At 54.4% G+C, this 25531-nt stretch overlaps 11 protein-coding genes across 11 annotated transcripts; 6 read left to right on the top strand and 5 right to left on the bottom strand.

The window, feature by feature from the left end:
* The first annotated feature begins 1854 nt into the window (after positions 1-1854).
* On the top strand, positions 1855-6673 carry BO80DRAFT_32201 (Arf family guanine nucleotide exchange factor SYT1). The gene is made up of 3 exons (XM_025715143.1): positions 1855-2483; positions 2584-3816; positions 3866-6673. Exons 1-3 carry the CDS (start codon positions 2060-2062, stop codon positions 6373-6375), a joined length of 4167 nt encoding a protein of 1388 aa, XP_025576649.1. The 5' UTR covers positions 1855-2059; the 3' UTR covers positions 6376-6673.
* Positions 6674-7807: 1134 nt separating this feature from the next.
* BO80DRAFT_463548 (uncharacterized protein) lies at positions 7808-9981 on the top strand (the record flags this gene model as incomplete). Its single annotated transcript, XM_025722604.1, has 4 exons — positions 7808-7925; positions 8029-8202; positions 8289-9508; positions 9570-9981. 4 exons carry the CDS (start codon positions 7808-7810, stop codon positions 9684-9686), a joined length of 1629 nt encoding a protein of 542 aa, XP_025576648.1. The 3' UTR covers positions 9687-9981.
* BO80DRAFT_378648 (putative RING finger domain protein) lies at positions 9944-11485 on the top strand. Its single transcript, XM_025716748.1, has 3 exons — positions 9944-10750; positions 10830-11085; positions 11163-11485. Exons 1-3 carry the CDS (start codon positions 10184-10186, stop codon positions 11477-11479), a joined length of 1140 nt encoding a protein of 379 aa, XP_025576647.1. The 5' UTR covers positions 9944-10183; the 3' UTR covers positions 11480-11485.
* Positions 11486-11668: 183 nt separating this feature from the next.
* On the bottom strand, positions 11669-13155 carry BO80DRAFT_423743 (DNA/RNA non-specific endonuclease). The gene has a single exon (XM_025719119.1). The coding sequence runs from the start codon at positions 12837-12839 to the stop codon at positions 11847-11849; it is 993 nt and encodes a 330-aa protein (XP_025576646.1). The 5' UTR covers positions 12840-13155; the 3' UTR covers positions 11669-11846.
* Positions 13156-13550: 395 nt separating this feature from the next.
* Positions 13551-14222, top strand: BO80DRAFT_463545 (uncharacterized protein; the record flags this gene model as incomplete). Its single annotated transcript, XM_025722603.1, has 1 exon — positions 13551-14222. The coding sequence occupies one exon, from the start codon at positions 13551-13553 to the stop codon at positions 14220-14222; it is 672 nt and encodes a 223-aa protein (XP_025576645.1).
* A 636-nt stretch (positions 14223-14858) lies between these two features.
* On the bottom strand, positions 14859-15478 carry BO80DRAFT_463544 (uncharacterized protein; the record flags this gene model as incomplete). Its single annotated transcript, XM_025722602.1, has 2 exons — positions 15344-15478; positions 14859-15264 (listed from the first exon to the last, which is right to left on the bottom strand). The coding sequence occupies exon 2, from the start codon at positions 15255-15257 to the stop codon at positions 14859-14861; it is 399 nt and encodes a 132-aa protein (XP_025576644.1). The 5' UTR covers positions 15258-15264; positions 15344-15478.
* Positions 15479-17322: 1844 nt separating this feature from the next.
* On the top strand, positions 17323-19047 carry BO80DRAFT_423742 (Zn(2+) transporter ZRT3). The gene is made up of 3 exons (XM_025719118.1): positions 17323-17431; positions 17479-17609; positions 17660-19047. The coding sequence occupies exons 1-3, from the start codon at positions 17377-17379 to the stop codon at positions 18878-18880; spliced, it is 1407 nt and encodes a 468-aa protein (XP_025576643.1). The 5' UTR covers positions 17323-17376; the 3' UTR covers positions 18881-19047.
* BO80DRAFT_423741 (splicing regulator NSRP1-like domain-containing protein) lies at positions 18968-20697 on the bottom strand. The gene has a single exon (XM_025719117.1). The coding sequence runs from the start codon at positions 20635-20637 to the stop codon at positions 19225-19227; it is 1413 nt and encodes a 470-aa protein (XP_025576642.1). The 5' UTR covers positions 20638-20697; the 3' UTR covers positions 18968-19224.
* A 158-nt stretch (positions 20698-20855) lies between these two features.
* On the top strand, positions 20856-21800 carry BO80DRAFT_463541 (TRAPP subunit TRS20). The gene is made up of 2 exons (XM_025722601.1): positions 20856-21163; positions 21329-21800. Exons 1-2 carry the CDS (start codon positions 20973-20975, stop codon positions 21696-21698), a joined length of 561 nt encoding a protein of 186 aa, XP_025576641.1. The 5' UTR covers positions 20856-20972; the 3' UTR covers positions 21699-21800.
* On the bottom strand, positions 21771-23658 carry BO80DRAFT_423739 (cysteine hydrolase family protein). Its single transcript, XM_025719116.1, has 4 exons — positions 23198-23658; positions 22662-23086; positions 22464-22595; positions 21771-22412 (listed from the first exon to the last, which is right to left on the bottom strand). The coding sequence occupies exons 1-4, from the start codon at positions 23302-23304 to the stop codon at positions 21910-21912; spliced, it is 1167 nt and encodes a 388-aa protein (XP_025576640.1). The 5' UTR covers positions 23305-23658; the 3' UTR covers positions 21771-21909.
* Positions 23659-24242: 584 nt separating this feature from the next.
* BO80DRAFT_443622 (uncharacterized protein) lies at positions 24243-25437 on the bottom strand (the record flags this gene model as incomplete). Its single annotated transcript, XM_025721369.1, has 5 exons — positions 24243-24391; positions 24513-24865; positions 24918-24964; positions 25181-25305; positions 25353-25437. The coding sequence occupies 5 exons, from the start codon at positions 25435-25437 to the stop codon at positions 24243-24245; spliced, it is 759 nt and encodes a 252-aa protein (XP_025576639.1).
* Positions 25438-25531: the final 94 nt, after the last annotated feature.

Genomic DNA, 25531 nt, shown 5'->3' with positions numbered 1-25531 from the left:
AGTCCAGAGCTGCTTCGTTTCGAAAAACAAATTAGCGAGAGCCTGAACACGAATCGGAGCCGGCAACGTAATGGCCTTTCGACCTCTGTCGACTCCAACAGCAAACCTTTGTACGGTAATCCTTGTCTCTGCTCTAGTGCCAAGGAATTTTTTTGGGTTGGTGTTACAATGTAGAGATATCGATCACTTTTGCGTTATTCCGTCTATACTGTACCTGAGGTTCTTGATAGATCAATCGCCTGAATCTTTGCTATGGGGAAAAAAAAATAAAAATGAATGCTGTTGTTTTCCTGTCTATAAGTTCACACCAAGATATTCTCCACGCCATCGTAAAACAGAAGCCAATGGGTAGTCTTAGTAGCATAGCTAACTGTGGTGCGTGCACCGCAACCATGGAAATCGGCTGAGAGGCATATACGATCGAACATTCTGACCGGCTGCAAAGGAAGTGCAACGGGCGGAGCGGTCAGGTCAGCGGCCAGATGCGGTTCGGTTCCTAACCGGAACCTTGGTTCGGAGGGGCCAGAACTACTTCACAGTACTACAACATCTGCAAAAAGTCAGCCAGTCCAATGGGAAGGAGCCGGTATGCGCATGGCAGGAAAGGGGATTTGGCCGGCATCAGACGGCAAGCCAGACGATGCAAATCAAGTTTGTTTGTCCGGGCGGATGCAGCGCGATGACGCCAGCGCCGGTCATGGCCTTGGGGCCTGACGTGGCCAGACCTTCCGCGGTCACGTGGGGCCGGCTGGGGAAGCGAATCCAGCTGCAAGGTTTGCAGCTATACAAAGGAAGGAGGATGTTCTCCTTTTCATGATGGCCCTGCTGTCAGGTCGCCAAAGGCCAAGGGTCCTGCGCTTAGCGTGGCCAGGAACCCAGAACTAGATAGAAGGGGTGGATTGCGGCCAGGATTTAATTTCCCCATAGTACTGAGTTCCTGCTAGTCCCCCATCTAGGGGCTGTTTCGTAGTTAAAGATAGAAACAGCCCACTGGAAAAAAACCTCCCGATGACCTGCAGACCCGACCGCAGACATTTTTAGATTTCGAGGAGATGGGCTTGATTCTATCCATGATCATTGCTCGTGGATGTGGTGTGTGTATGTGTGTGTATCCCATCAATACGGATTCAGCCAATGCCATGACAAGACATGGATGTCGTACTGAATTGGATTGGCATGCCAGTAAAATTAATTCAAGAATCAAAACATCAAAACATCCCAATATAAATACCCAACAAAGAGGGTGACGGGCAGACCAACTGGCACGTGTGGTTGGTTCCAGCGAGAGAGTTCGGCCCGTTCTTTTGCAGTTCCTCATCCTCTCGCTGAGTGAGTGTCTCGTCTTGTCTCGGCTCTCCCGTTATTCTTAGCCCGCCCGCTCGCCGCCGCCTCCTCCTCCTCCTCCCCCCCATCCATCGTCTTGCCCACCCATACCGTTCCTTGTCTTTCCCTGCTCTTCTTTTTAAACTACTCACTACGTCGCTCTTCCTCACTCATCGTCTCTCCCTGCCCTGCCCCTCCTTGATTCTCCGGACCGCGTCCCAGGTTCCGGTTGTCTGGTGTACTTGGTCCCCTCACCTTCCTTGTCATTCTCTCCACGGCTCCAATTTCTCAACGCGCCTCCCTCCCCATCCCATACCTCTGCCATCCGCCTTTACACCTGGCGATGTAACGGCCCTCAATTGGCGATCCCTACAACTCTTCCGCACCACTGAATTTTCGCGTCGGGCATTGACTACCTCCACCTCCTTTCCCCCCTTTTTACGACCGCGCTCCTCCGCCCAGCGATCTCGCCCCCACCTCCTTGCGCTGCCAACTTGCCCTGCCTTTCCCCTTTGGCCGGTTCGCGATGCAAAGTGGCCTGCTCGACGGTGACATCTTCGTTCAACCCTCCTAGGCCTTGCCGTCGCCATAGCTCTGATCGCAAATCCGACTGAAGCCTGGATATACCTCCCGCAGTACGACGATCGCCAACCAGAATCGAGCAGCATCGGATGGGTCGCTCAAGCACGCTGCGCTGCAGGATTACATAAAGTCTATTCCTGGAAACGTCGTCACCATGCATTGGAAAGCACTGCGCCTCGGCTCCTCCGACAACGAAGCCAAAAGACGGAGCTATTTGTTTGATCCACCGCAGTCCCGTCACAGCGAACAGATACCTCGACCGACGCTCTCCACGACCGCCCTTGCCCCCAGACACTCCGAGTCCGCTCCACGCTCCCCGTCGCTGGTCGGCCCAGATGATGCCGAACATAATGAGCTTAGGGCTGAGGACCATAGATTGACCCAAAGTCGCAGTCGCGGAGATGACTCCGCGACAAAGCCCAGAAACGCTGGAAACTCGCTGTTGCCGGGGAGCGGCCCAAATTGGCGCATCAACCGTTTCAGTTTCATGAGGCTTCGTCATGCGTCGGACCCGCAATTGTCGAAAACTTACGCTAAGGGAGAGCAGGAGATCCCTCCGGTGCCGTCCCTACCCCCGCGTAAGTACACTGGTCTCCCCAGAATATCTCTGTTTCCCATTCCTGCCTTCTCGGTGATTTGTCCTGTTGACTAACGCTCCCATGCCGCTGCGCTTCTTAGCCCCTACCATTATCACGACCGCGCCGACAAGTCATGAGCTGGAGGAACCGGTTAAGCGAAAGCACAAATTCAAGCTCTTCCCCGAAACGAAAAATGCGACGGTGGAAGAGCTCCCCTTACAGCAATCCGGCCTCAATGGGAAGCCCCGACATATCGCTCAGGATTCGACTGGGTCACAGACTGTTTATCCCAGTCGACCGGCATCGCGAGTGAGTGGTGAGGAACCCGGTCGCTTGTCGACTACGTCTATACGGAGCAATGGCCGGGAGCAACTGAATGATTCCCACCGCTCCTCTGTGACGGATGCGCGGTTTTCGGAGTCCTCCCGTTCTGACCAAGACCGCGGCGATCATGGAGCTGCCCGTGGCATCCCTTCGGGCGAGGGTTCGATCTCTAGCACAAAACGATTTCGTATGCCTCGCTTGAAGAGGAACAAGGGCCCTCTTTTCCCATTACCCCCTAAACCGCCCGGATCGCAATCGCTCAATGGGCGGATGCCCAAGTCAGTGCCTGGCCCTTCGGTCCCGACATCGGACATTTCAGATGATCAAGATCGAGACCACGTCTCACCGCTGCCATCACCGTCGCGTTCCTCGGCCGGGGTGTCCTCTCCTCGACCTCCTTTGCTGAGAAAGGACTCGGCGAATTCCGCCCACTCGAGTCACTCGACCCCTTCCATTCGACATCGCAACCCTCCCACCACGCGGGCTCGATCATCTACGCTGGATTCCCTAGCCAATATACGGGATAGTGAGCAACAACCGTCACCTCACCTCACGTCGTCGGGGCGGACGTCCACTTCAACCAGTGGCCGTAAGAGCTTTGGCGATATCTTCAACATCCCGCAACGACTTCGGCAGAACTCCGAACCCCCGTTCCCCAGGAGTGGGTCCCCTGCGGCCAGAGGCGCGGAGACCCCGGTCTCCAAGTCGCCATCCTATCCAGAGAGGCAGGAAGGCGATACTCCGGCCACGTACCTTGAACGGCTTGAGGCCACTGTTCCCAAGGGGGTAATTGCCAGCGTCCTCTCCCAGTCAGGCGACGAATTCTATAAGACCGCCTTACGCAAGTACATGCGGGGCTTCTCCTTCTTCGGCGACCCCATTGATATGGCCATTAGGAAACTATTGATGGAGGTGGAACTACCAAAGGAAACACAGCAGATAGACCGCTTCATCCAGAGCTTTGCAGACAGATACCACGAGTGCAACCCGGGTATCTTTGCGAGTACAGGTATGTCCCTGTGGCACCGAATCGTGGTGAATACTCTAACCCCATCTAGACCAGGCATACTTCATTGCATTCTCGATTCTGATCCTACATACCGATGTCTTCAACAAGAACAATAAGCGGAAGATGCAGAAGCCGGATTACGTCAAAAACACCCGCGGGGAAGGCATCTCCGAAGATATCCTGGAGTGTTTTTACGAGAACATCTCTTACACCCCCTTCATTCACATCGAAGACACCAACCCCAACGGACGTCATCTCGCAAAGCCGCGACGAGCTCTATTCAAGACTGCCAGTTCAGACCATCTCGGCCGTTCCACGAAGGAACCGGTGGATCCCTACACCCTCATAATGGACGGGAAACTTGACTCGCTCCGACCCAGCCTCAAGGATGTGATGAACCTGGACGACCCCTATCGTTGTGATGGGACGGAAGGCCCGCCGGACATTGCAAGCCTCCATCGTGCCTTTTCTAAAACGGCCGTCTTACAGATCGTCTCCCTGCGTTCACGGCCTGATGCCTTTATGCCTTCCAGCATGGAAAACCCGATTGATTCCAACCCAGGCCTGGTGGATATCAGAATAGCCAAGGTGGGATTGCTCTGGCGCAAGGACCCAAAGAAGAAGAAGGCTCGGTCGCCATGGCAAGAATGGGGTGCCCTCCTCACGTTCTCGAAGTTGTATTTCTTCCGGGACGTTAACTGGGTGAAATCGCTCATCCACCAGCACGAGTCACACCTCAAAGAAGGCCGCCGTCGAGCTGTCATTTTCAAACCACCGCTGACCGACTTCAAACCGGACGGCATCATGCCGACTGATGATGCAGTGGCCTTGCTGGATTCCAGTTACAAAAAGCACAAGCATGCATTTGTCTTTGTCCGCCATAACGCCTTGGAGGAGGTCTTCCTGGCCAATAGCGAATCGGACATGAACGACTGGCTGGCAAAGCTGAATTATGCCGCAGCCTTCCGAACCACGGGCGTCCGAAGCAAGGGCATGATGGCTACGGACTACGAAGCGCAGCGGAACCGGATGAGCCGCCGGGGCTCTAGTGTCTCCTTGACGGACATGGAACCCCCTTCCCCGAACCCTGAGGCCGACATGGGCGAAGACCTGATTGTCGCGCGGGATCATCTGATGCGCCAGAAGATCCGAGAGGCCAACGAAAAACTTTTTGTCAGCCAACGGCAGCTGGATGATTTGCTGCGAAACGCGAGGCATTTGCAAGTCCTGACCCCGGTGCACTCCAGAGCACGAGAAAATGTCATCATGGCTGCGGGACGTATGGCTGCCAAGCTCAAATGGGTGAGGCAGGATATCTGGCGTACCAGATGCTACCGGGAGGTGCTTGTTCGTGACTTGGGTGAAGGTGAAGGAGGGGCACAGTCTCTGGCCGACCAGAAGCGCTTGAAGCTGCATATTCCTATGGATACCGCCGGACCCGAACCGGAAGCACCCGATGAGACGGCGGAGGAGAAAGTGGCATCGCCGATGAAAGAGACTGTGCCTCCTTCACCGCACCCTGACTCCGTCAAGTCGCCATCTGTCACCCAACCACCAGCACCACAACCCGCTGCAGAAGAGGACCTGCGGAGACCGAGCGTTCCAGCGTCTTTCACATCGGTGGAGGTTGGCTCCCGCGCCGGTCGACGGCTCTCAATGGACGATCTCAAGGCCCGTACGAAGTCTAGCTCTCCCGAGCCAACGAATCGATTGACCCGCGAAGCCTCTATGCTCAGTGCTGCCAGCAAGCTGGACGTTGCCAGTTTGGCCTCGCGTGCCTCCAAGATCACCGCACCTGGCAGCTTCGATGATGGCGAGGAGCGAATCCTTCGTGAGGCTGGTTTGCTGGAGGTGAATACCGCGCCCCAAACCAAGAGACAATCTCTTGTCATCAAGGATGGCGACGTCGATCAGAACCCAACTGACTCGCAAGAGACGCCTCAGCTGGACCGTTCCAGTCGGATTCGCCGCAGTCTCCACCGGACTCTTCGAGATGCGCCCGGCGTGCACCATGGCCATCATCCTCGCAGCAAGAAGTCACGCGAGTCGGCTGCTGGCATGGCCGCGCTCGAGGATGGTCAATTGTTGCCTGAAGGTGAAGGACTCTCTCGGAAGTCGGCCAGCTTCACTGTCCACGGCAAAAAGGCATCGATTGTCACTTTCGGCAGCGAGTGGCAGAACATGCCGCCTGAGGAACGTCTCAAGCTCCGGAAACCGACCCCATCGGAAGAACCCAGAGCGTCCGATCCAGTTATCACCAGCAGCGCCAATTCCATCACCTCGGAGTCTCTGCATCCTGGTCATCCGCAGTCCTTGCGCAGTATGAGCCCCGGCAACCGGGATAGCGTCAATGACATTGAAGAGTCCGAAGAGATGGAGGAACTGCCCCCACGGTTTTACAGTGATGAGACCATCGATTCGAGCTCCAAAGTGACGGAAAATTCCTTCGTCACGGCGAACCAGGACCCATCCCCAGCGCCGGTGACTGACGATAGCAACGCCATGGACGAGACCACGCCTAAGAAACTTTCCGCCAACCCACAGGCTGTGAATGCCTAAGGGAGAAAACACCGGATGGAAAGTCGAAAAAATAATCTTCAAACTCATCTCACCCTCGTCAAGACTCCTCTAATCTCCTCTTGCTTCTTTCATTTACGACTGACTTCGTTTCTTTATACCCCTCATCATCTTTCATTCCATTCCATCTCATTGCATCTGTCCTTCTCTCTCGTTCGTATTACTACTACCTCTTATGTGCTTTAAAGTTGTCACGTTACGTCTCTTTTCCTGTCAAATCGGATAGAATCAGGGCGCGGGCTCCCCTAGATCGAGTCCGCGCCGTTACGACCTTGATACCATGTTCCAGTTTCTCTTCTCTTCTCCTTTTCGTTGGATCTCCCACATGGGTCGTTCCTGGGTATGCATTGTGTTTGAGTAGGGGTTGGGCGGTTCATCTCATCCTCTCTACCTATCTTCGTTTCTGTTTCTCTTGGGTTGCGATACCAGTGCATGAGATCTCTCTGGCGATTATGTTCGGCGTGATATGGTCGGGAATTCTGGGATTGGTCACTATCTACGTACCTACCTACAAGCTAGCTACAAAATCCTAGCTGAAGCATATACAAATACTACGATACAACCCTACACCATGCTATATGGCCCTAGAAAGCAGACACCAGGCCAGTACCGACAACCCATCTCCATTCTCCGACCCAACCCGTCCCCATCACCTAGCTCCTCGGGGTAACCCGCATTCACTTCCCCTGCACCACCATCAGGCACCGATCACGTGGCCTTCACTTCCACGGCACCTTTCCTTACCAGCGTGTACAATCATTGAAATCACCGCGCGGACTCGAGCATTGAAACTCGAGTCTCCCATCACATCTAGTATAGGGAATCAGTCACATGGACACAAGAGGCCGGAATCTTCTTCTTGTTCTTCTTCTTCGTTGTGATTGAGAGAAGATGACGGAAGAAATGGATGGAGCGAGCCTAGGTGAATGTGAATGTCATCTCTTGTGCTGTTCGAACTATGACTGGTTTGGTTCGTTGGGAGGGGTGGACTTTTTTTCTTATAAATGTGCTGGGGATCTTCTTTGCTTTTTTCGTTTTCTCTTTTGCTTTTGATTTGGATTTGGGATTTCGCGCTTTGCTACTGTGGTTCTTTTTAATGGTGGATTGGTGGCGCGTGCCGGATTTATGCTGAGTGCTGCTTGATGCGCACGCGAGTGTACTTCTTCTGCTCTGCTGTGCTCTGCCCTGGTGTGGTTATTGGGTTCTTTCTCCCTTCTTCATTAAGTTGTTTTAAAGGTGGACTGCTTAGGCCTTTCTTGTTCGTTCGTTCGTTCGTTCATTCCTGGTGGCGTGGTGGCTTGCTGCTTCCCCAGACGTGGCTTTTCCATCTTCTGGGGTCTTCCGCGTATTGCGGAACTTGATCTCGGATACAAGCTAAGTTCCGCGGACGGTTCCTTCCGGATCGGTAGACATCATGATCAAGACCAAGTTGCTGGTGTATGCGGCCTTGGGGTATTCCATATGCCTTTGGCTTCTTTGTACGGGGGGGTATGTCTATCTGGTTGTGAGGACGTGTGTAGAGCTGGTAAGATGTATGTTTTCCGTTCTTTTGTTGTTTTTGTCCTTGATTTGTCGGTTACGTGGACGCAGGCTGCTTTCACGTCGAGTCATGCTGATCAGATTGTTGCTGTTTAGGTCTCGGAAGGATCCTAGCTCTTGATGCTTTCGAGAGTGTTTTCGAGGCTTTCCTTGTGATCTGCGATAGCGTGTCACCCATTTGGTTTCTGAAAATCTATGTGTCGATTGAAGTGCGGGTTCATGATGCCTTCAAAGGCCGCGAACATCCTCCCTATTTGGAGAGGCGAATCGGTAAGTGCCTGTCTGCTAAAGAAAGGGTTGTATTGGCTATCAGCGTTATGGTTATGGAGGAGAGACCATTAGCTGACGATTCTTAGCTTCAAAGTTGTTCTTCAGGCCTCCAATCATCATCTTCTCATGTACTCTGCAGGCATTATCGGAAACTGACGGCGAGGATAAAAGGCTCGAGGAGCATACTGCGGCCGATCATGATTCCAGCCTGTCCAGTAACGGAGACAGAACGTTTGAAGTGACCGGAAGTGAGACACCTGACGACGAACTCAGGTCAGAGGCAAACTATAGCGATGGCCATAGTTGTGCGGCAGACACCGATTTCTCCGGACCTGGAGAACAGGCCGAGGGTGAAGATTCAGAAAGCGACCACAGAGGCGAAGAGCTTATTGATACCGACATTGAAAGCCAGGCAGATACCGAAGATGGCGGCGTTCCGCTCCCTGTGAGACTTCTAGCTTTTGCAGAAAGCAAGGACTATCTTGAGCACCATGATTGCAATGAGTATCCCACAGAAACCGATGAAATCGGAGAACTTGACATGCCTCCAACGCCGTGTAGTCTGGGAGAAAGCAGTGGCCCCGTCAGGACCAATATGCCAGAACAGGCCCCAATAGGGAATAAAGAAGGGCCGGTTCCAGGCAACCCCAGCAGTGAATTTGATCTGCCTGGAACAGGGAAGCCCCCAACACCAAGTACTCCGGGGTCACAAGAGACGACTTCCAAAGATCTGGATACGGATAAAAACAGCATGGATTTTGAAGCAAATAAGAAAGCCTGGATGGAATCGGTGGCGGCGACTTCCTTGAAGCTAGAGCGTCTCGCGGGGAGCTGGTGGGATGAGACCCTGGCGGTGATGGCAGCTGGCTCGGAAGAGACTGAAGCGTTCACAAAGGCCGCGAGGGCGGCTTCCCAAGAGATGGAGGCTCTCTTGAGAGACACGGCCAAGGCCACCAATGATCTCGAACAAGCCAAACAAGCCTGGATCGCTTCAACCTCCAAGGCCTCGACGCTAGAGCATCTCAATGACAGTTTGTGGGACGAGACTCTGGCAGTGATTAGAGCGGCCTCCGAAGAAGCTAAAGCGGCGCTCGAAAAGGTGGCAAGCACAGGCGACAAAGCCGTCGAGCCTCATCGGTCCAAGGACCAGCCGAACAAGAGCCGGCCGATGTCAAAGAAGCCACGCCAGGAGCCCGAGGAACGTAATCCAGATTGCATTGATCCCGAGAAGGATTTTTATGACGTCTGTTGGGACATCCTTCAGGAGACCAACCTCGTGGGTGTGTACATGAAGGACAAGATGCTGGTGAGTTTACGACCCCTGCATTGATCCAAGGCCAGCGTGTACTAACATGCTCATGTGATAGCGGGAACAATCACGAAAGAAGCATCCCAAGAGATGTCAGAGGAAGGAGAAGGACGAGAAGAGGGAGAGAGGGCCCGAATACAATGTCTGCTGCGATTGTCAGAGAGCCATCAAATGAGGCTTTAAAGCGGTGATGCCATTCCCAGATTATGCTCCACTTGGATTTGACGACTCATGATTATGACTGACGGCTGGCTTCCTTTGTTGGACTTGAACATATTATGATATTAATGTGGTATCTGGTTCCTTTATGACTGCAGGAAGAGCCGACATGGCGAGGAGGATGAGATGAAGTCGGAGCCATCGAGAGACGGCATGACATAATCCGCGGCCGCCATCCAGCTTCATCTTTCTCTCGCCGGCTTCACCTGGTTTCTTTTCTTCCACCATCGCATTTTTGCCTTGTTTCTCTTATTGGCATGTCTACTCATTAATGTAATTAATCTTTCATCACCATTGGTTCCCCCACGATCTTCTCTCTTCGCCTTCCCCCATTCGTACTCCGCACTCGACCTCCGCTTTTCCTCCCCCACTCCGCAATATCTTCCGCGCAAATACTCCATTCATGAACACCAACGCAACCAATTAATCCTCTTACACCCCAGAACACCTACCATGGCCCATTCCAAACGCAACACCTCCCTCCCTCACTTCACCTCCTACGAGCGCGACCTCCTCCGCTCCAACTGGGGCACCAAACGCGGCGTCATCGGCCGCGACTCCTTCCTCCCCTTCGGCTCATGTCGCCTGTGTCTACACCCCGCGCGCGCCCCCGTCGTGGCCTGCGCCACCAACGGTGACCTCTTCTGTCGCGAATGCGCCATCAGCGACCTTCTCGCCCAGCGCCAGGAAATCAAACGACTCGAAAAAGAGCGCGATGAAGCCAAGAAACGTCTCGCGGAGGAAGAAGAACGGGCACTAGAAGAAGCGCGAACGCGAGAACTCCACGACTTTGAGCTCGTGAGCATGGGATTAGAAGCGGCAAAGAAAAACGGCACACCGGGTGCTGAACTGTCGAAGAAACGAAAAGCCGAGACGACGGAGGCGTTGGCGGCGTTTAAGGCGAGAGAGGTAGAAGTTGATGGGAAGCGGAAGAAGGTGTTTGAGTTGGATGAGAAGGAGATGGCGAAGATGGCGCGCGAGGAACAGGAACGGTTGAAGGATGAGTTGAAGAGGGAGAAGGTGTGTTCTATCTCTATTTCTCCTTCAGTCTATGTCGATTAGGAACAGGAAGGGATAATTGCTAACGCTGCTACACCAGGAATCGAATAAATCGGCCCTTCCATCCTTCTGGGTCCCCTCGCTCACACCTACCACCGATCCGAATGAAATCGCCGCCAATAAGGCCGTCAAGTTGTCCCCTATCTGTCCGGCTTCTACCGACTCTAATCGTCATCCCTACTCGCTCAAGTCTCTAGTTGAGGTCCATTTCACTGAGGAGAAAGCCTCTGATGGTTCTATGGCCCGGGTGTGTCCCAGTTGCAAGAAGACCTTGACCAATGGGCTCAAAGCAATGCGTATGCTCTCCCCTCCCCCCTTCTGCGCCCCTCTACAAGTTGTCCACGGCAAATTCTAACACATAATAACTCAATAGTAACAAAACCCTGCGGCCACGTCATCTGCCAACCATGCGTCACCAAATTCATGACTCCGCACGACGCGCCAGACCCGCACGCCACTAAAGAAGAACAGGAGCAGACCGCCGCCCTACATGGGCGGATTCTCTGCTACGTCTGTGAGACGGATGTTACGCCGTCAAGCGACGCGAAAGACTCTAGCTCAGCGAAGAAGAAAAAGAAGGATAAGGAGGGGATTCGGCCTGGTTTGGTGGCGGTTAGTTCCGAGGGGACGGGGTTTGCGGGTCGGGGTGGGAATGCTGCGACGAAGACGGGGGTCGCGTTTCAGTGTTGATGGTGGTTTTTGTTTTGGGGGGGAGGGTGTTGGGGGTGGGTGGGTGGGTTTGAGCGTGGAGTTGGGGTGGTGAGGCGTGATGTGATGGGTTTGTATGTGGATGTGTATATTATCGACTGCATTGGGTTTATATCGTTGGGGGGTGGCTGTCGAGACAGCATCTAGACCATATTCATTTGGAGACTTTTCTTCAATTTGATATGAATGCCGTATTAAGCTATACAGTGGTGTAGCCGAAATAATATCCAATGCCGACGAGGGAATAATAATAGTCTAGAGTACAATAATCATAGGTTCCCCGGCCCGGCGAAACGCCGTCCTCGCTGTGTTCACAGCAATCCAGGCACCAATCTACACTATACCACGCCTAAGACCGCTTGTTGGCATTGTTGAACTCGCGGACAACAACATCGCACTTGACCTCCTGGCACAGACGCTTACGACGACCAGCATCCAGCTTGCCCGCGAACTCCAAACCGCTCGCCCGCTCGACCGCCTCCAACGGCACCTCAAACTCAGCCAACCGCTTATCATTCGAGATACGAGCATTGGGCAGCACGAACGCGCCCAGCGCGACCTTTCCAGCCGTGGCCGGGCTCTCCTCCGCATAGATCACCTTATAGAAGTGGGTCGGGACGGCAACGTTAGGCGGGTTACCGATAACCTCGTACGAGACGCGCCACTTGCCATCCTGATCACGGGAAGGCAGGTACAGAGGACCAGTGACGACGCGAACGGAGGGATACTTCTTGGCCAAGTCGCGGCAGAATTCCTCAAAGTGCGCCCAGTAGTCGCGGTTGAAGCCCTCTCCGACCTGGGGACACATGTTGGTCAACGCGAACGTGGCGTCCATGGCGCCCTGGGACCATTTGGCGTCGGCGGCGGGGACCTGGTGGCCGCGATCGTAGCCCGAGCGGAAGTAGTCGGCCAGTTTGGCGCGGAAGAGCGGCGGGATGGTGGTGTCTTCGTAGAAGGTGCTGCTCTTGCGGTCGGCGTTCTTCTGGGCGAGGGATTGAGGGGTGATGTGTTCGGCGACCCAGGAGGGGTTGCGCATGCGACGGTCGTACGCGCCGGCTAGGGGCGCGGAAAGGAGTGTGTCGGCGACGGGGCCGGGGAAGCCATATTGGTAGATGCCGGCTGGGTCGACGGGGGCGAGGCTGGTGGGTTTAGGAGCGAGAGAGGGAGCAGCGGGTTGAGGGGCGGGGAGCTTGGCTGTGGAGGAGGGAGGTGGAGAAATTGAGATCTGTTGCTGCTGCTGCTGTTGAGGCTGAGGTTTGGGGGACGAGTAGAGGAGAGCCGTCAGGCCGGCGCCGGTGGCCGCACTGGCGGCGGCAATGGCCGCAATGGTGGCCTTGGACATGGTGTGTGTGGAGGGGAGGAGGAATAAAGGCTCGAGGAGAAGGAGGAGGAGGAGGAGGAGGAGGCGAGAAGAGCGGGGAGAGATGGGGAAGAAGTCGAGGGTGAGGGCGGAGGAAGGGCGCGGCGGATTGGAGAAAATGGGTCGGAAGGAGAAATCCTGGATGCCGAAGAGGGTAAAATTGAAGCTCAAGCGGAAAGCCAATCAGCGGGCGGCAATCAGATGATCGGAAGTATACGGCGATCAAAAGGGAAATCCCCAAACATCTCCGTCTTTCCCTTATCCACAGAGAAATTGGCCAGTTTCCACCAACCTTGCGATGCGATAGCTGACATGGCCCGAACAAGGCGCTGGTGGGTTCTTTATATGCCGGTCTCACGTCGGAGCTGGTCGGATGACCGCCACGGGCAGATGACCGTTCCTGATGCATCGCTCTACGGCTTCCTATCCCTGCTAGACAATGGTTTCACCTTATTTTCAATGAGTTTCTGGAAATGCCTGAAGCTATGAGATTAGCATCAAGGCAAAGCCCCAAACAATGGAGATTCCCGAAACAGTGAAAGTCCATCGAGCCTATTTAACCTCCCTTCAGCCCTACGCGATGATTCTCTCTGTCCACCAGCCATCTTACCTTCCGCCGCCGTTCCCAGGATGGAGTCTTTGCAGATATTCAGGATCACTCAGGCAAGCCTTCTACCTCAGTCTGCGGGTACAATGACTGAGAACCCACTTCCACTGGCCCTGATAGACGTCTTGGAGGGTCCTGAGCATATGATCCCATGGATGAACCAAGTCAAGGCTGAGCTGCAGCGCCTGGGATTACTGGTCTTGGTCGAGCCAAAAATTCCCGCTCCTGAGCCCCATGAAGAAGGTTACGAATACTGGAAGCATCTGGCAGGATGTGTTCTGAACTGGCTGAGGTCCCGGGTGTCGCATGAGATCCGTAACAGCCCTCGCTGGGGTTGCTACAATATTCGATCCCCAGTCGAATACCTGAATGCCGTGGAAGTCATCGTCCGAATTACCGATGCCCACTCGGCCAGGGAGAAGTGGGAGAAAGCTCTTGGCTTCCAACGCAACGAGTATAATTCCGTCCGCGAATACGTTACCGAGTTGAAGAGGGCAATTATGGCCTCAGACCTGGTAGGCATGTACGTGGCGCCTTTTCAAGCCACCTGCATCTTGCTCCGGTGGGTGGAAGACCTGGGAGAAGAGGGTAGGCAGTTCTCGGATAGGATTTGCTCCACGCTACCACTGAATATCGCCAGGATGATGACGACGGAACACTTTATTGACATTTGTAACCAAGCTATTGGTTTGGATGCTCAATGTCCGACTGCCGACGAAGCTCTTGAGCGTAGCGTTCAGAATCCGATTGCCGAATGATATTTTTATCTTTGCTTTGCGGATGGCCTCGGCTTGATTCCGTATAACTCCTGCCAATAATGCAGACGATAGGTGCTTAGATTGCTTTTCCACTGTTAGTTCTTCGATGCAGCCCTTTTGTAGATCGCCGTGAGCCGGTTACAACATCCTCATATAGAACAATATGAGGCAGCATAAGCCTTAAAGCACTTAATGCTCCTTTTTTTGTCACTGAACTTAATGTATCTGAAAGTATAAATGGTTTGTGCCTTGTGCACATCTTGTTGGCATGGGCTACAGGAAATGCGGATGTGTAGCTAGAGCCTTCTTTGTATAAGACTAGAAGTAGCCTCTACGCATTTTCGATACGCATCGAAGCACCAAGCCATACTTTTACTCGCTTAAACCACGACACATAAGCAATAGCCCTAGAAAGTCGACAGCGCATCATGTAATTCCCATACCAAGCTCAGTAAGAAATGCACTATGGGAAGTCATCTGTCCAGATTCGCCTCCTTCGTTGCCTGTGCACCTGACTTTCGAATCACCCAGACCACCCAGTTGTCACATACTCAGTCCAATCCCACCCTTCCCACCCTTGCAAGCCACCACGTATCAAACTCCGATACCTCCACGCCAACCAGTCCAGACACCCCCTCAAATGCAGTGGTTATGTCGCAAGCAGACGTGACAATCGGTATAGGTCAGACAGATGGCGGAATTGAAGCATCTAGGATGAGAACACCGTAGGGGACGATTAGCACCCAGGTCATCATTGACGTCTCGTTTGGTTTCACCTGGGTCTCCAGTAGTGCCAGCCAGCTTCTCCTGTGCCTGTTTGGCCTCGACTTCAGCGACGGCTTGGTCCAACTCAGGACACAGAGAGTCAGCGGCGACAGCCACCACGGTTCCGTCCTCGTCTTTCAACATGTAGCCACCATCCTGATCATACAGGACAGTTTGGGGGTTTTGCCTGGCTGCTTGGTTGAGCTGCTCGCGCGTCTCAACCACTTTCGCACCCTCGGGGATGGGCGCGGTGTAGCGAGTGAGAGACATGGCGGAGCTGGTGGAGACGAGAATCAGAACCAGGAGACTACCAAGGGAGATGGTGGGAGACATGATTGAGGTTGCTTGTTGCGTACCTGCTTTGGTCCAAAGATACGGGAGAAGAGGATGCAGATGAAGAGAATCCTCGAGTCGGTTGGGTGGGTTGTTGGTCCTTTTCAATGCGAGATGGCAAGATGACCTTCGGACAAAGGGATATTCGTGAGGTATCGAGTCGAATGGCTGTGTAGCCCGAGATGGAGGAGGATCGAGTGGATGTTTTTCAAGTGCTGGCTGGTCTCTATCATGTGACGGGTTGTACGTCACTCCTCCCCGACGGCCAGCCTCGAGGCGTCCTCAGGTTACTCGCTTTCATAGCTGGATCAGGCTGTGCGACGCGTGTGGTTGCACTGCTCGGGGCATATCCACGTTGTCCTTCACCTTGGTGTACGGATGTTCCCCATCTCTCCTGGCTACTCGGCTTGCTTCCAATGATATCCATTTTTTAAGTGAAGGATGGATGGAGTTGCATCTGTATCACCTCTATATCCTCCGAGTGGTGGTAAAGAGTTGCAGCTTATCTGAACGACGACAAGAGGGGAATCTCGACTGAATGATTCTGGACTAGAATTCATTACCCCAGTCTACGGATATCCAGGGTGTTCGACTATTATCACATGAAATGGACCTATTCCCTGACCTACCTTACAAGCATCAGAAGATGGGCGACGAGACAGACAAGCTCTGCTGTGACAGACTCCGTCCTTTGTCGTCGGAAACCAGTGCTACATCTGATGTTTGACAAGGCAACAAAGAGAGATATAAATATCGACTTTGGCCGATGACTTCCAGGCATTGACCACTGGCAGGATTAGACTCTCGGGGTATGTCAATGTCCGCTTAAACTAGAGTGCTACTGGTGCTTGATGACCCACTAACGCATCACTAAAGTATTAGACTCACTCTGACCGACCATTCATCGTGCCCTTTCAAGCCAGTCGTCGCACTAACCCACCAGCAACCCCGCCGTCTCTTGGTTCAAAACCTGCCATTTCCCTTTGCGAAGAGTGCATTCAACTAAGGGAGAGTCCACGGATGCTGTTGCTTGCACTGGTGTCTTTTCTGGAGAGATCAACACCTGGTTATGATATCGACGGCGCATACCAAGCCCACATATCTGGCAACTAAAGAAGATGCCACTACGACGCTTGGATGAGAATCTGCGTACTCACGGTAAACAGGACGCAGAGGTCTACGTCTAAAACATATAATTTCTTCTTTGGTCAGAAGACCCTCTGAACGACAGCCAGATTATGCGCATGAGAATTGAATACTGAGGTAATGTAATATATCTTTCAGAAGGACTACCACAGATAACTGGCTGGTCAAATGTGTCCATGTGTCCCTCTCTTCCTTACCAGCAACCGGCAAGAAATATTGACTCAGTCTCGTCTCTGGCCTGATCAGTGCAAGCATACCGCCAACCATGTTACGCCTCGCGTGCATGAGCCCAAGCTCCATGGCGGATGCATAGAGCTAGTTACGCGCCATCCCCTGCGGACTCCGATCCATTCATATCTGTGCGTCAAAGTGGCGCTGCGCTTGTTCGATATCGTATGTTTGAACTGTCATCTGACTCGTCCAGTGGAGTGGCGTGCATACGGTCAATAAGAATTTAGCCCGAGGACCTTGGGGTCGGATAGCAGGGAGAGCGGGAGAAAGGGGCGTAGAGGCATGATGAGTTGTACAAGGGGCTGGAAAGTAGGACAGGCAGCAGCAGCGGATGGTTGTCGTGCCATTAGAAATGTCCGTTTACACCCCGCCCGGCTGGTTCCCGGTCGAGCCCTAGAAAAACCGCATCGTTGCCAGTGTATGGAGAACAATCCATCGCCCACGATGCGAGACAAGGCAAGGGCCAGCAGTGCCTGGCCAGGCTGGAGGAGGGCCGCAGGGCTAAGGCCCCGGGGTGGCCCGCAAGGTCCTCGCCCGCCGGGGTTATCTAATCGCCGCCGCGTGACATGATATCATGAAGTCCCCCCAAACTCTCTTTCTTCCCTCAGAAACTCTTTCTTTCATCCGCCAGTCTTTTCCCGTCTGGCCTCGTTTTGTGGCATCCCCCACTTTCTCCATCATGGCCGCCAGCAATGACCTTCGGGGCTGGGTCATGAGCGCCGTGTCGGGCGTGGGTAAGTCTACTTCTCCATCTTCGATTCCACTAGCTTATATAGTCCAGCCTGTGTCCTGGGGTCGTCGGTCATTTGCATCGATCTCATCTTGCGGCGGTTCTCTCGCCGCAAGAGCTTTCAGATCGTCCATAACAATGCTTTCTTGTCTGCCTCGCTCAGTCTGAGCGCGGGTGTCATGGTATCTCTTACCGGTTGTTCCAATGCCTCGAGCACTGCTAACCGCGCCAGCTCTTCACCTCCCTATACAGCATGCTCCCTACCTCCCACAGATACCTTATCCGGGCCGGGTTGTCTCCCTCTCTGGCGGCCTACATCCTGATCGGGCTCTTTCTGGCTGGCGTAGTTGTCATCCGTCTGGCGTCGGCACTTCTACATCGGTACATTCCGTCTCATGTCGTCGACTGTGCCCATACCCATGAGCCACACGCCGGCTCCGATCCTGAACATGGTGGCAAACCAGATGGGCATCTGCATGCACACGACTCGAATAACATGAGCGAACGGACTCCTCTTTTGACGCGGTCGTACAAGTCTTCCCCGGCCACTGTCACTCTCCCTACGATGGCAGACCCCGCCTTGTTGCACGAGGAATCGTTGCGTATCCGCCTGACACGCCGCCTCAGCCGTCTTGTTGTTGGAGTCAAACCCCATTGCGATGAAAATGGCCCTTGCTTTGGCTTTTCACAAGCCTGTGGGCACGAGTGCACCAAGACGCTCGAGGGCTCGGAAATTTCTGTCGCGGACGATGGCACCGTGCGCCCGCCCCTTCCGCACCCCCACAGCATCGCCGGACAAATCGACTCGACACGACCGGAGGATTTGGAGGCAGGCCTGCCGTCGCACAGCCTCCCTCATGAAGCGAGCTCATCCTCGTCCCGGACCGGACACCTTGATGACGAGGATGCGACGTCCGAGGATGGAACTAAGCCCGGAAATCCTCAACACCACCACCATGTGCCACAGAACGCCTTTCTGGCAATTGGCCTGCAGACGTCGATAGCCATCGCCCTGCATAAGCTGCCGGAGGGTTTTATCACCTATGCTACCAACCATGCAAGCCCGACTCTAGGACTCACCGTTTTCTTGGCTCTCTTCATCCACAACATCAGCGAGGGATTTGCCATGGCCCTGCCTCTGTACCTCGCCCTTCATTCGCGCGGCTGGGCCATGTTCTGGTCGAGCCTGCTAGGCGGCATCAGTCAACCGGCGGGCGCTGCCCTGGCCGCTCTGTGGATCTGGGGGGCTCGTCGTGCCAACGGCGATGAGGCCACCGGGCCGTCATGGGGCGTGTACGGTGGCATGTTTGCCGCCACAGCGGGGGTCATGGTCTCCGTTGCTTTGCAACTATACAGCGAGGGACTCACGCTGACTCACCACCGGGGAATGTGCACGGGGTTCGCTATTGGAGGAATGGTCCTGATGGGGCTCAGTTTTGCCCTTACCGCATGATCAGATGGCGTTCTTGTTCGGATCTTACAGATGCAGTGCATTTATTAGACAACAGAGTCAGAATAGCATTCCTGGCGTTAGGTTGTGATTATTAACGAGTAACGACATTGAATTATAGAGTGGCTGTAACCTATTAGTTAGTACCACAATCAGACATGCCATTCTTGCTAGGGTTCGATAGCGTTGTCGATCATGGTCTAGGCGGTTTGGGCTTGCCAATTAGACCAATGCTAATCAGTCCTCGTATGTCAGCAAATCCAAGCCATCCTGTCTGGCAATCATTCATGATATCATATAATGTACAGAAACTAGACCAACGCCAACGATGCATAAGAATACATCCACTACGCCTTCTTCGCCGCAGCCTCGCGTTCCCTCTTTCTGGCCAAATACCGCTCCTTCGCACTCATCACCTCGCCCTCCGTCTTGCGACTGCGACTCCGCTCCGCAATCTCCTTCTGCCGCGCCGCCTCGGCCTCTTCCTCCTGTCGCGCCCGCTCCTCCAACTGCGACGCTATCATCTCCGTCTGGCGCGCGCGCTGGCCACCCCGCTCGGCTTGCCGCTGAGCCCCGAACCTCGCCTGCACCGATGCCCGCGATGCCGCTGCCGCTGCCGCATCCTTCGGCGCGGCCTTTGGCTTCGGTGCAACATTCAACCCCGCCGACAACAACTGTCGCTTATCCACCACCTGACCCTCATCATTGACCGCAATATGCGCCCCCTTGGCATTCAACTCCGCCGCCACCTGTGCCTCCGACTTCTCCTTCTTCTTCTTCTCCTCCTCCTCCGCCCCCTCCTCCACCACTCCATCTTTCACCCGTTTCGCCGCCTCCTCCGCAGCCTTCACCACCGCCTCATGCCTCTCCTCCCCTCGCGACAACATATCCCGATAGAACCCCACCATCCCGGACCCCCCATTCTTCCTCCGCCGCTCCTCCTCCTCTTTCTCCCGTGCCTCCTCCTCCGCCTGCACCCGCCGCAACTCCTCCTGCTGCGCCTTATACGCCGCCGTCACGAACTTCTCCTTATCCGCAAACTCATCTCCCTCCGCCTCCCGCTCCTTCGCCAACAGCCGATCCCGCGCCCGCATCTGATCCCGCTTCCGCACCTCCGCGCTCTTCAACAACGACGTCATATACTTCGGCACTTCATTCCCCGCCCCTTTCTCCTCCGCCGCCGCCTTTTTCTTCCCGTCCGGTTTCGCATGTAGACTATCGTACACCGCATCGTAGGAATATATCGACGGATCGAGGGTCTCTGCCTCGGAGGCATGTTTCCGACTGCTATGCAGGGCCGACAAGTTCGTGTATTCCTTTTTCTGGCCGCTTGTAGACGACGGGTTTAATCCGTAGACTGTGGCATTCTCCCCCTTCCCAGCACCATCTTCCTCATCGTCATCATCCGCGAAAATCGACTTCTTACTCAACGGTTTCAAATTCGGTGGCTTCGATCCCGCCGTCGCTCCAGGCGCAAGCAGTTTGCGTTTCTGCGGTCGTGAGTCCCCTTCGCCTCCTTCGCGGTGGGTTTTCCCGGTGGTTGGGAAAGTGCTGGATTCTTCGATCCCGCCTATCGTCGAGATCTCAATCTCGTTGCCAGCATTATTGTTCTTGGTGGTGGAGGGAGATTCAGTGTCCGAGTCGGAATCGTCGAAGATGGTTTTCTTGCGTTTTTGGCCGCCAAGAGGGTTGAGTCCGGGCTTGGGTTTGGAGGTGGGTTTAGTGGGGAGGTTGAGGCCGTAGGATAGTGGGGGGGGCATTGTTTGTGTTCTGTGGGTTGTAGGGTAGGTATGGTATGAGGGAATGAGATTGAATGTGAGAGATGAACTAGAAAGATGGATGGAGTGGAAAGTATGATGCGCTCATCACGTGTCGATCTCATCTTATCACCACGTGACCCACCCATCTATCATCCCATCCAAACACCGCCCGAACAGTAGAATTACTGCCATGATTGCCCGCATCACCTCCGATCTCCCCCATTCCCCCATTCCCCCATTCCCCGTACCACTCACTCACTCACCCACTCACTTACTACACCCCTCACCCACCAAGACCCAACCGGAGACGTAAAACAAAAGAAAAAGCGAGGAAAATGTCCTACTACTTCACCATCCTCTCCCCCACCGACGTCCCCCTCTTCAACATCGCCTTCGGAACATCCAAATCCGGCGGCGATGGCATCGCCCGCTTCCGGTTCCCAGATACAGCGCAATACATGAACCAATTCATTATTCATTCGAGTTTAGATGTCGTCGAGGAGGCGCAGTGGATGAATGGGAATATGTAATTTCCCCCTTTTCCTTTTTCTTTTCCTTTTCCCTGGTTATGGTGGTGTCGGGGTTGCGGGTGCGGAGTGCGCATGGGCATGGGCAATTGGACCTGCATGGATAGTGTCGGATATGATAATGGTGATGGTGATGATCAATGCTAACGATTGTGCTGGAATAGGTATCTAAAACACATCGACACCTACCCACCCGCAAGCGCATATATATCCGCCTTTCTGACTCCCTCCGGAGCCAGATTCCTGCTTCTGCATCAACCGCCGCAATTACCTTCCAATAGTGCCGGGGCCGGGGGCTCGATGTCGGGTTCACTATTGCTGGGATCTGGTGGGAGCTCGTCGCGCGCGTCGGCGAGCTCGGTGGCGGCCAATCCCACGTCGCCGCAGACGGAGGAGGCCGTGCGGCAGTTCATGACGGAGGTGTATGAGAATTATGTCAAGACGGTGATGAGTCCGTTTTATCGACAGGGGATGGAGATTAAGAGTTCGGTGTTTCGGGGGAGGGTTACGGCGGCGGGGAGGAAGTGGTTATAATTTTCCCTTTTTCTTTTCCTTTTTGTTGTTATGGGGTTAGGCGTTAGTAAGGCATGGTTTGCGTATGATACCATGATGCATAATCCATAAGTTATTTCATATCTATCGTCATAATCTTGCCCAAACGACTCCCCTATCCGGCTCATTGCACCGCTAATGCGCAAGCCAATTTCGCCAAGTCAATGCTGAGGAAGAAAATCATAAATCGGAATCACACCCCCATCTGTGGAGCCAGCTTCTTCACAGTCACCGCTTTGAAGTTCTCGACCGCGTGCATCACATCCTCCAGCTTGGCCACTGCCCCAAAGATCCCGCCCTCCATCTTGACGGACTCGATCGTGCTCAGATGGAGAGATGGCTCGCTGGCCGCCGTGCCGTCCTCCAGAACCACACAGTCGAACCCCCGGTCGTTGGCCTCGCGCATCGTCGTCGCAACGCACACATCCGTCGTCACCCCCGTCAGCACCAGGTTCTTGATGCCGCGATTGCGGAGGATGAGTTCGAAATCCGTATGGGCGAATGCCCCCCGGCCTGGTTTATCGATCACGGGCTCGCCATGAATCGGGTATAGTTCGTCGACGGTGTCATGACCCACCTCGCCACGTATGAGCAGACGACCCAGCGGTCCCGGAGACCCAATCCCCATGCCTGCAGCATTATTCCGTGACCGGTACGCCTCTCTGCTCGACAGCGTCGACAGATCGGGCCGATGGCCTGGACAGCGTCAGCAATGCAAAAAAGGGGAAGGTCCAGCGTTGCTCGTACCTTCACGGGTGTGGTAGATGGGAAACCCCGCCGAGCGGAATGCACTCAGCAAGTGCTGCAGTTTCGGAATTAGTGCCTGATTAGCCGATATGTCGTAGCCCTGAATATCCATGTATCCACCCGGCACGCAGACTGTGTTGGCATCTCATTAGTAAAACTCGGCCAGGGACCCACACGACAGCCTGGGATAATACGCACAGTCCTTCTGCATGTCTATAATTACTAACGCCGTCGTATAGGGGGTCAGCGTCGCATCGTGCGGCCAATCGTAGGGCACCGCTGCGATCTGGCCCTTCCGGACCTTATGATGAGGGACCTGCCGAGGCTTCTCGACAATCGGGCCGTGGTTATGCGTGGCGTTCAGGACGGTCAGCGTCCAAATGCCAGGAGTTCCAGCTGCAACTAGCATGAACGGACAGTCCATCAACCGGGATGTTCGCCGCCGCTTCCTGGTCTCCTCCGTAAGACCGTTCCGCGGGCGATAGTGGCCACCGCGATCGCACCGTAGCCAAACCTTGGCCGTCCGCCCCGGTTTCTTTTCCGTGGGAGTGCTGGACGACTTGACTACAACATTGTATCCATGAGCCTTGCCGTGCGCCTGCACAGCGGCGAGGAGCGTCGCTCTTGAAGATCACCACGATGTGAGCCATCAGATCCACTATGGAGCCACAGCGGACCGGTCCGCTACCCGACAGGTGGCAAGGAGGGGGAGGAAGGGAACGGGCCATACTTACTTGTCAGGATAGGTGCCCTCCGGAGGCGGAAGCAATTGCATGGACATGTCCGGAATGTCCTGAAGATCACTGGGGGCATCCAGGTTCAGATCGGTGGGGTCCGCCATGGCGACAGATGGTGGGGGGTGGAGGGTCTAGTAGGGTGCATCAGCGTCATCGGGGAAGAAACTCACGACTCTCATTGGGAAAAGACACCCGAGCCAGGAAAATTAAGGACAGGGGACATCATGGAGAGCAGGAGGAAACGGGGGTTCAGGGAGTGCGTGGAAGCACCTTCCCCGGGGAGGATGGGGACCCGGGATAAAGTCGTGCGTGGATATAGCGTCAGGCCTGGGGTATGGCTGGAGCCCCGGCTGTGGCGGGATCTCCAGCAGCACTCTAGAGTACGGGGCACTAAGGGGAGGGAGACGTACCGGAGGAGGGGGTGTTGCACGCGGGAGTCAGTATCCCGACGGCAGGTGTTTGGGGGAGATCGGAGAAAGAGTTGAGAATCAGCACAGGAGCACTGGCTCCGGGAGGACAGGCGGCATGGCGGGAGGAAGTGAGAGGGATGGTGAGTGTCTGAGAGCCTCGCGTGTGGTCCTATCCGCCCACGTGACTCCTGGCCCGTGCCCCCATCCGCCCGGCTGTAGGCTTAACACAACAACGCCATGAACTTCCCGTCACCGCGCTCACCTACGATCATCTTCCATGCATTATATCCTTACCCCTTGTATCATTATCTGCACGGCAGCCCTCGCTGGTGCTTGCCTCTCGCTAACTACATTCACATAAAATAAGAAACGAAGAAAAAAAAGAATGAAAAACAACGAAAAGGAATGATTAACAACAAACACAACGAAAAGAAAAGAGAAACAAACAAACTGCCCCGTGTTCTGGAGTTCACTATCAACATCCACAATGAGGCGAAGAGTATCGTCATATCAGACCGGAAAAGAGATCCACGGCAAATCTACCTGGCCCCATCATCGCACCAGTTGATAGCTCAAGTTCACGGTTTCACTCGTAGGATGCAGTGCGCCCTGTCTCTGCAATGACCCACTTCCTAGTCGTCACGAGGAGTTGCAGGGGTCAACCGAAATTTCCAATAATCGTCTTCATCATCGATATGGTACGCACACAAGCCGAGCGGGTCGGGCTGCGGGGTGGGCGACTGAGATTGTGACGCCACTACCGGGTCCGGTGCATCGGGAACTAAAGCTATGCAATCAGCCTGGATCTTTTTCTGTCTGCCTGATGCCGAGAAGTCCGTCTAACATCCTGAGGGATGGTACCCCCGACATCCGGGGATCGGTATGCTCTTGGACATACTCACCATACTCATCAAAGTTGACCGTTTCCATTTCCATCCCTTCTGGCTGCATGTTCGTTTGCGCTTCTGCCTCAAAGTCTTCGGGCTGCGCCTCCTCTAGTTGAGCTGCTGCGGCTTGAGCTACTGCAGGTTGAGTTGCTGCCGGTTGAGTTGCTGCCGATTGAGTTGCTGCCGGTTGAGTTGCTGCCGGTTGAGTTGCTGCGGGCTGAGCTGCTGCAGGCTGAGTTGCTGTCGGTTGAGCTACTGCCGGTTGAGCTGTTGCGGAAGCTGCTGCCGGTTGGGCGTTGATGAATTCGACTCCGGTTTGACCGGCTGCTCGTAAGGCAGCCCGTAGCCCGCCGGCCGCCAACACATGGCTAGAGCATCTAGTGTCAGCTGGTGTCTTGACGCGGTCGGAGGACGGCCTACTCGCTGTCCGCAAACGTCCAATCCTGTCTCTCTGTCTTCTGGAACTCCTGCCTGTGGGAACAGTATGTTCCATGGTGGTAGAAGATACAGTTGGAGCAAGCCGCGCGATGCACGGACCTTCCACGGTACATAGGAACAATTACACAGCGTGCAAAGGGACCAAGTTTTTGGCAACGGGTGCATGGTGGAACCTCAACACCGCGTCGGTATAGCACCGCTGCCGTTGTCGCTTCCCTTGACTTAATCTTCCGCACCAAACTTACGCCATCCTTGGTGACCCATTCTATATCACGCACGACTTCCAAAAGCTTGATTACTTCTAGGTCAGCGGCGCTAAGATGAGGTCTGACAAAGTCTCGATTCTGAGTGGTGTCTTGTTCCTGATTCTCTGTTCCTTATGAGAAGGCCGATAATGAAGCACGGGAGGCATCCAACCTGTTTCAGGGTTTTGGTTTTGGTAGGCCTCCAACTGTGCAGCCTCAATCCTTCTGCGGACTTCTTCGATATCAATCGGCGCCATGATTTAAGCTGTCACTAGACTGGATACAAAGAAGCTCAGCAAAAAGTGGTGAAGCAGAGGCGGTATGCGGCCACAAACCGATTCAGAGAAGCTC

The sequence above is a fragment of the Aspergillus ibericus genome, assembly GCF_003184845.1.
Source record: "Aspergillus ibericus CBS 121593 unplaced genomic scaffold BO80scaffold_13, whole genome shotgun sequence".
In the NCBI taxonomy this organism is placed as follows: Eukaryota; Fungi; Ascomycota; class Eurotiomycetes; order Eurotiales; family Aspergillaceae; genus Aspergillus; species Aspergillus ibericus.
The sequence above is the reverse complement of the archived record's forward strand: the minus strand, read 5'-3'. Positions and strand labels throughout refer to the sequence as shown.

Coding starts and splice junctions, on each gene's coding strand:
- BO80DRAFT_423739 (XM_025719116.1), bottom strand. CDS start 23,304: ATGGCGGACCCCACCGATCTGAACCTGGATGCCCCCAGTGATCTTCAG. Junction 23,087..23,197: donor GAGGGCACCTATCCTGACAA/GTAAGTATGGCC, acceptor GTGATCTTCAAG/AGCGACGCTCCTCGCCGCTG. Junction 22,596..22,661: donor TATAGACATGCAGAAGGACT/GTGCGTATTATC, acceptor ATGCCAACACAG/TCTGCGTGCCGGGTGGATAC.
- BO80DRAFT_32201 (XM_025715143.1), top strand. CDS start 2,060: ATGCATTGGAAAGCACTGCGCCTCGGCTCCTCCGACAACGAAGCCAAA. Junction 2,484..2,583: donor GGTGCCGTCCCTACCCCCGC/GTAAGTACACTG, acceptor TGCGCTTCTTAG/CCCCTACCATTATCACGACC. Junction 3,817..3,865: donor GGGTATCTTTGCGAGTACAG/GTATGTCCCTGT, acceptor AACCCCATCTAG/ACCAGGCATACTTCATTGCA.
- BO80DRAFT_378648 (XM_025716748.1), top strand. CDS start 10,184: ATGGCCCATTCCAAACGCAACACCTCCCTCCCTCACTTCACCTCCTAC. Junction 10,751..10,829: donor ATGAGTTGAAGAGGGAGAAG/GTGTGTTCTATC, acceptor CTGCTACACCAG/GAATCGAATAAATCGGCCCT. Junction 11,086..11,162: donor CAATGGGCTCAAAGCAATGC/GTATGCTCTCCC, acceptor ATAACTCAATAG/TAACAAAACCCTGCGGCCAC.
- BO80DRAFT_423741 (XM_025719117.1), bottom strand. CDS start 20,637: ATGCCCCCCCCACTATCCTACGGCCTCAACCTCCCCACTAAACCCACC.
- BO80DRAFT_423742 (XM_025719118.1), top strand. CDS start 17,377: ATGGCCGCCAGCAATGACCTTCGGGGCTGGGTCATGAGCGCCGTGTCG. Junction 17,432..17,478: donor GAGCGCCGTGTCGGGCGTGG/GTAAGTCTACTT, acceptor TATATAGTCCAG/CCTGTGTCCTGGGGTCGTCG. Junction 17,610..17,659: donor GTCTGAGCGCGGGTGTCATG/GTATCTCTTACC, acceptor TAACCGCGCCAG/CTCTTCACCTCCCTATACAG.
- BO80DRAFT_423743 (XM_025719119.1), bottom strand. CDS start 12,839: ATGTCCAAGGCCACCATTGCGGCCATTGCCGCCGCCAGTGCGGCCACC.
- BO80DRAFT_463541 (XM_025722601.1), top strand. CDS start 20,973: ATGTCCTACTACTTCACCATCCTCTCCCCCACCGACGTCCCCCTCTTC. Junction 21,164..21,328: donor CAGTGGATGAATGGGAATAT/GTAATTTCCCCC, acceptor GTGCTGGAATAG/GTATCTAAAACACATCGACA.